Source organism: Chiloscyllium plagiosum, chromosome 48 (assembly GCF_004010195.1).
Source record: "Chiloscyllium plagiosum isolate BGI_BamShark_2017 chromosome 48, ASM401019v2, whole genome shotgun sequence".
Lineage (NCBI taxonomy): Eukaryota > Metazoa > Chordata > Chondrichthyes > Orectolobiformes > Hemiscylliidae > Chiloscyllium > Chiloscyllium plagiosum.
Window position 1 is genome coordinate 2332501 of NC_057757.1, and position 7654 is coordinate 2340154.

At 48.5% G+C, this 7654-nt stretch overlaps 1 protein-coding gene across 2 annotated transcripts in view; it reads right to left on the bottom strand.

Moving 5' to 3' along the window:
- Positions 1-1008: 1008 nt before the first annotated feature.
- The window catches only part of LOC122544312 (retinal guanylyl cyclase 2-like), a 73049-nt gene continuing 66403 nt past the window's right edge, over positions 1009-7654 (bottom strand). The window contains exons 18-19 of one of the 2 annotated variants that reach the window (XM_043683469.1): positions 4659-4740; positions 1009-2244 (exon numbers count right to left, since the gene is read on the bottom strand). In XM_043683469.1, the coding sequence (XP_043539404.1) occupies positions 4732-4740 (9 nt within the window). In that variant the 3' untranslated portion in view covers positions 1009-2244; positions 4659-4731. Of the gene's footprint in view, positions 2626-4658; positions 4741-7654 lie in introns of both variants that reach the window. The other variant, XM_043683468.1, reaches the window with a different exon arrangement.

The following is a 7654-nucleotide window of genomic DNA, read 5'->3' on the forward strand; positions in this document are numbered from 1 at the left end:
TTTTTGGGCGACCGATGTTGTACCCTCTGTTATGCCTCAGTCCAAACCCCATCAAAACACATCAAGCAGACAGCCTACTTTTCATCTCATTTAAAGGCAATTGTAAGTGCTGCATTCCAGATGCGATTCGATTGGTTCACACTTTAAGACAACTTTTCGCTTTAAGCAAAACACACTTTTATTCTTACAGCGCAGTTAAAACACAAACAAACATAAGAGAATTGGAATAACTTTAACTCAACTGAAATACTTAACGAAATGATTTACCTATACCTCATCAACTGTTCCAATATGGCAGCATCCCATAAACACATCCTTGGCAAAGGCAAATTCAGCAAAACAGTTTCGCTCACGTGCTGTCTCCAGTCATGGAGAAGGGAAAAGCGAAAGAATGAGTCTAGCAGCAGAGACAGAGCGAGAGAGAGAGAGAGAGACAGAGAGAGAGAAAGAGAAAAAGAGAGAGACAAAGAGAGACAGAGAGGGAGAGAGAGACCGAGAGAAAGACAGACAGAGAGACTGAGAGAGAGAGACTGAGAGAGGGCGACAGACAGAGAGAGAGACAGAGACAGAGACAGAGAGACCGAGAGAGAGACCGAGAGAGAGAGAGAGAAAGAGAAAGAGATGGCCTCACCAGTACCTGTACAAGTGAAACATCACCCTCCCCTGGTGTCGTACCGAGCTCCCACACATGACATCAACAAGCCTGCAGCTCCTTACCCATCCATGGCTTCCTCAATCTTCTTCTTCCGCAGCTCAATGAGTTCGGGGGTCTCCATGCCAGCCGGGACAGAGGAGAAACCCCCTGGGGTAATGAGCCCACTGCAGAGAGAGAGAGAGAGAGACAGAGTGTCAACAAGGACAGATCAGAAGAGAGACAGAGAGACAGACAGAGAGACAGACACAGACTGAGAGAGGGCGACAGACAGAGACAGAGAGACAGAGACAGAGAGACAGAGACAGAGAGACAGAGACAGAGAGACAGAGACAGAGAGACAGAGAGACAGAGACAGAGACAGAGAGACAGAGACAGAGAGAGAGAGAGACAGCGAGAGAGATGTATCTAGCAGCTCCAACTCCAAAGAAACTGCAATGAAAACAAAAACTAAAAGCCTGGCTCTGTGAGAGCCTGACCCCACCTCCTTTTGTCTTCATTTTTTTTTAAAGAAAAGGACCCAAACTTTGCTTTCCCCAGAACTGACACCTCAGCACAAGGTTCACAACACCTGGTCTCAGGAGAAACAGGCCAGACTCTTGTCGGGGGGGGGGGGAGAAAATGAGTCCACCCACAGTGTCTCAGATAGTTCTGCTAAACACTGCCATGTCATATAGCCTGCTCACAACAGTGTGGATTGGAGCACATTTTCCACACACAGGTCACAAACTTTGTCATACATTGCTAAAAACAATGGCTTTATTAACGGTGAGAGTCCCGAAAGGTAAATATTTTACGCGGCACTCGGAGCTACGGCACAGGTGCCAGTTCAATCAGCAAGTGTGCCAGCCCTCGGTGGAGATTGCCCACCTTTGTGTTTTTCCTGGATAAGAGCCTCAGAATTGTTTCTCCTTTGTGCTATGTCGGCAGCGCAATAGGAATGCGCCTTTGACCGCTGCTCTGGGCCACAGAGTGAGGGAACACGCAGTTTCACAACTGGCGCAAATGTAGAAACAGCTTTTATTTAGGAAACATGTCGGTCCCTGACCATTGGGCAGCAAGCACTTCCTCGCACTCTCTCTCACTGGGGCCTGGAAGTTGGGGGTCAAGGCCTCCAATCCAGAGACTAGAACAACAGCATTCAGGCTGACATCCATCCCCGGTGTGTGACTGAGGGGGTGCAGCACAGCTGAGAGTGCCCTCTTTCGAGCAAGGGGGCAGAGAAAGAAACCCTCGTCATCCTGGGGCCAATATTTATTCTCCAGGCGACATCGTGAGCTTGGAACATTCGATGGCGATCACGGAGCTGTTTTGCAGGAGCTTGCTGTGCATGGATTTCTTGGCCCTGTTTCCGTCAATACCACAATCGAAAGGTACTTGAAAATGCTTTGAGGTGGACAGGCCAGTAACGAGTGGGCGACGTGAAGGAAACATCCACTTGAAGTGCCATCACAGTTCCCAAGCAGCTGTCATCATGACGGCCTCTCCCCTGAAAGGCACAGTTCCTGGGTCCAATCCTTGCTCCAGATATTTGAGTGCAGAGGGAATGCTGCGTTGCCCAGGGATGCCACCTTCCAGACGAACTACCCTCCCTAGGTAGTGGGAAGCAGAAGAGGGTCATAGACCGATGCACAGCCTGACTTCAAAGTCATTTGGGAGGGCAGGGATATGTGCTCCCTGGTGCACTGGGGACCTGGATTTATCATTCCATTCACATTATTTTTTTGTCCAAAATAAACAGACAACCTGGTCGCCCTAATCGCATTGTCGCTTCCTGTGTGCCAACTAACCACCACATCTCCAACCACACAATATTAACTCCACTTCCGCTCAAAAAAGCGCGTCGTCATTGGCTGCGAAGCGTCTGTGGCATCCTTGGGCCGTGAAAAGGCGCTACAGAAATGCAAGGCCGCCTTTTGGTGCCTGGGAGCAGGTGCATTGTTATTGGCCCCCTGGTCTGCGTTTGTGACAAGCTGGAGAAAAATAAAAGGGAAGCAGAAAAAAAACAAGGCGCACATCTCAATCGAGGATCAGGTTTTACTGCTACCCTCACCTCCCTCAGTTTAAACGAACACCCGAACCATCCTCACATTTACCTGAGGGAAGTGACACTGAACTGCGTGCACTCTGGTATCATGGCAACAAGCTCATGCCTCATCTGAGAGTTGAGCTGATGATGATTGCCAGCAGGACGTATGGGGGAGCTGGGGTTGAGTGGGATTCGAAGCTAAATGCAAGCTGTCACATGGTAGTACAGAGATTGAAAATAGAGTACGCCGCTAAACATTTTGTTTCGCATTTATCAGGACCAGTGCAAGAGTGTCAAATTTCAAACAATCACAACAATGCCATCTACTGCATCTGTTGCACCCAGTGTGATCCCCTCTACATCGGGGAGACAGGATGCTTGCGGATTGTTTCAGAGAACATCTCTGGGACATCCACACCCACCAACCCCACCGCCCCGTGGCTGAACACTTCAACTCCCCCTCCCACTCCGTCAAGGACATGCAGATCCTGGGCCTCCTCCACCGCCAAACCGTTACCACCCGACGTCTGGAGGAGGAACGCCTCATATTCCGCCTTGGGACCCTGCAACCACACGGGATCAATGTGGATTTCAGCAGCTTCCTCATTTCCCCTTCCCCCCACATTATCCCAGTCCCAAGCCTCCAACTCGGCAGCGCCCTCTGGACCCGTCCATCACTGCCCCCTCTGACCTATCACCCTCTCCTTCACCTTCATCCACCTATCACTTTCCCAGCTACCTCTCTCCAACCAGGACCCCCCCTCCCATTTATCTCTCAGGCTTAACCCACAAGCCTCATTCCTGATGAAGGGCTTATGCCTGAAACGTCGATTCTCCTGCTCCTCAGATGCTGCCTGACCTGCTGAGATTTTCCAGGAACACACTCTCCACTCTGATCTCCAGCATCTGCAGAACTCACCTTCTCCTACAACAATTTTTACTGCAGGAAAACGGGGTGCTGAATGGAAGCTGGAATTGGCCTGCAAACTGGTGTACGCCAATGCCCCAAGTTATACATTCGAATCTTGTTCAATTCCCTCCCATCTCCTTAACCCTCTTTAGCTCGACAGCCTTCAGATCTCTGTTTTCCTCCATTATAAACCTCTGGCATGTCTTCGATTTTAATCACCGCATCCACTTGGAGCCTGTGTCTCCAGTTGCCTGGACCCTGAGCTCTGTAACTCCCTTCCCTGATACCTCTCCAGCTCTCTCTTTCTCTCCTCTCCACATCCCCCACCCCGGTTAGGACACTCCTTAAAACTGATCGCTTTAACCAAGCATTTGGTCACTGGACCCTAGCATCTCCTCATGCGGGAGAAAGTAAAGACCGCAGATGCTGGAGATCAGAGTCGAGAGTGTGGTGCTGGAAAAGCACAGCTGTCAGGCAGCGTCCGAGGAGCAGGAGAATCAGTGTGTCAGGCATCAGCCCCCAATCCTGATGAAGGGCTTTCGCCTGAAACATCGATTCTCCTGCTCCCCAGATGCTTTTTCATCTCCTCATGCAGCTCAGTGTCAGATTTGAGTCTCGGTTAATTTTGCCCTGGGGATGTTTTACTGCAATGGAGGCATAAATGCAGGTTGTTGCTTTCAACGTCATCACTCTCGACTCCCGAGAACTAATGGGGAGAAAGGGCTGGGCAAGTGGGGTTGAAGGGCGGGGGAGGGTGGGGAATGATTACCTCTTTCAAAAGGGCTGGGCTGAAAGGCCTTATCTGTATCTCACCATTCTAAGGCGGCACCGAAATAGAGAAGAGGGCAAGAAACGTTGGGCATTCTTGGCAGTTTGAGAAACGACGGATGACAAATAAGGATCAGAAATGAAAACCGAAGTTATCAGAGAAACTCAGCATGTCTGGCAGCATCTGAGTCAACATTTCTTCAACATTCAAAAAGAGACCCTGAACCTAAAATATTGGCTCTGTTCCCTCTTTCCCCAATAAAACGAGAGAAAGATTAATAAGGTTCATTATTCCGTACCTATTTCACATTGCGTACATTCATCAGCTTCTGTCTTCTGCCTAGGGGTACCTCCTCCAAATTAAGGCCATGGTTACTGGCTCTGACAATGAGACAGAGAGAGAGAGAGCAAGTTACTTTGCTTAAATGAGGGGCCAACATATTATATAAGGAACGTAGAGGCTTGGGAAAGAAAAAAGATTTATGAAGGTAGATGATGGTGTAATTGGTAACATCACTGGACCAGGAATCCAGAAGCTAACGGGTTCAAATCCCACTGTGGCAACTGGGGGAATGTGAACCCAATGAACAAATCTCATCTCAGACAATGTCAGCCATAAAGAAATCCGATGAGGATCCGGGAGACATTTCCCTGCGCAAAGCGTGGTGAGAATATGGAATCTGTGAGCAGAGGGGAGTGACTGCTGTAGATTTATTGAAGGGGAAGCTGGATGTGCACGAGTGAGAAAGGAAGGTTGCAGAGTTATGCAGCATGGAAACAGCCCCCTCGGTCCAACTCGTCCGTGCTGATCAAATATCCTCATTTAATCTAGTCCCATTTGCCAGCACATGGCCCATATCCCGTGAAACCCTTCCTATTCATATACCCGTCTAGATGCTTTTTAAATGTTGAAATTTTATCAGCCTCCACCACTTCCTCTGGCAGCTCATTCCATACACTCACCACCCTCTGTGTGAAAAAAATTCCCCTTCGGTCCTGTTTAGATCTTACCTCTCTCACCTTAAACCTATGCCCTCTAGTTTTGGACTCCCCCATGCCGAGCTATTCATCCTATCTCCATAACATCTGTACAGTGTGGAAACAGCCACCTGGTCCAACAAATCCTTTCCCTGTAACCCTGCATTTCCCATGGTTATATCCACCCTAACCTGCACATCCCTGGATACAATGGGCAATCTCCCATGGCCAATCCACCCTAACCTGCACATCCGTGGATACAATGGGCAATCTCCCATGGCTAATCCACCCTAACCTGCACATCCCTGGATACAATGGGCAATCTCCCATGGCCAATCCACCCTAACCTGCGCATCTTTGAACTGTGGGAGGAAACCGGAGCACCCGGAGGAAACCCACAGAGACACGGGGAGAATGTGCAAACTCCACACAGACTGTCGCCCGAGGCCGGAACTGAACCTAGGTCACTGGCGTTATGAGGCAGCAGTGTTAACCACTGAGCCACCGTGCCGCCCCTCATGAGTTATACGCCTCAATAAGGTCACCCCTCAGCCTTACTCTTGCCCCTATTTCTTGTGTTCACTGTGTTCAGGTACATGGTGAATTAATGTAGGAACAGGAGAAGACCATTCAGCCCATCAAGCCTGTTAGACCAAGCAATTTGATCATGGCTGATCTTCTATCTCAACTCCCCACCCCACCATTCTTATAAACTCATACAGTAATAGAGCATGGAAACAGGCCCTTCAGCCCAAACTGATCCGTGCTGACTATGGTGCCCACTCAGCAAGTTTCAATTGTCTGTATTTGGTCCATGTCTCTAAACCCTTCCCACTGATAAACTATCCAATTTTTTTTTTAAATGTTGCTATTGTACTTGCCTCAACCACTTTCTCTGGCAACCCATTCCATAGACGCACCACTGTCTGTGTGAAGAAGTTGCCTCTCAGGTCCTTCTTCAATCCTTCCCCTCTCACCTCAAACCTATGCCCTTGAGTTTTCAATTCCCTGTCCCTGGGGAAAAGTCTACATAAGATCATAAGACATTGGAGTGGAAATAAGGCCATTCAGCCCATCGAGTCCACTCCGCCATTTAATCATGGCTGATGGGCATTTCAACTCCATTTACCCGCACTCTCCCCGTACCCTTTAATTGCTTGCAAGATCAACAATTTATCAATCTCTGCCTTGAAGACATTTAACGTCCTGGCCTCCACTGCTCTCTATGGCAATGAATTCCACAGGCCCACCACTCTCTGGCTGAAGAAACATCTCCCTCATTTCTGTTCTAAATTGTAAGTTTCTATTAGATCTCCCCTCAACCTTCTAAACTCTAATGAATACAATCCCAGGATCATCAGCTGTTCATTGTATGTTAGACCTCCCATTCCAGGGATCATCCATGTGAATCTGCGCTGGACACGCTCCAGTGCCAGTATGTCCTTCCTGAGGTAGATGCATGCATTTATCCTATCTATCGCCCTCAGGATTTTATACGCCTCAATAAGGTCACCCCTCATTCTCCAACAACCCAAGGAATTAAGTCCTATCCTGGCCAACCTCTCCCTATTACTCACGCCTTTCTTTACTCAGAGAGTAGTAGGGGCATGGAATGGTCTTCAGCCTGGTTTCACAGGTTGACGTAACATCGAAGGCCGAAGGGCCTGTACAGCATTGCAATGTTCTATGTACCAATCCTGGCAACATCCTCATAAATCTTCTTTGCACTCTTTCCAGCTTAACTATGTCTTTCCTATAACAAGGTGACCAAAACTATACACAATACTCCCAAGTGCGGCCTCACCAAAGTCTTAGACAACTGTAACAAAATGTCCGTGTGGTCTCCATGTATGTGACATCATTAGTGTTGTGAAATTTGAGTTCCAAAGATTCATCAGCCACCGAGTGAAAGGTTTGTCAACATCTTGAGTGGCCTACTCCTTATTCTGAGACTGCATCCCCCGGTTCCAGACTCTCCAGTCAGCGAGAAGGGAAATAAAAACAGACATTGTGTCTATATCCACCCTGTAACACCCCGTAAGAATTTTGTAAGTGTCCATGCGCTCGTCTCTCAGATGTTGAATACAGGCCCCCGTTTCCTCAATCTTTCTTTCTGAGGGGAAATGGCCATCTCACCCATACTCTCACTATTGCTCAAAGAAAAAAACAAAGAATAATGAACAAAGAAAGTTTACAGCCCAGGAACAGCCCTCCAAGCCTGAACCGATCCAAATCCACCGCCCAATTCCTAAGGATCTGTATCCCTCTGCTCCCCACCTACTCATGCATCTGTCCAGAGGCACCTTAAATGCATCTA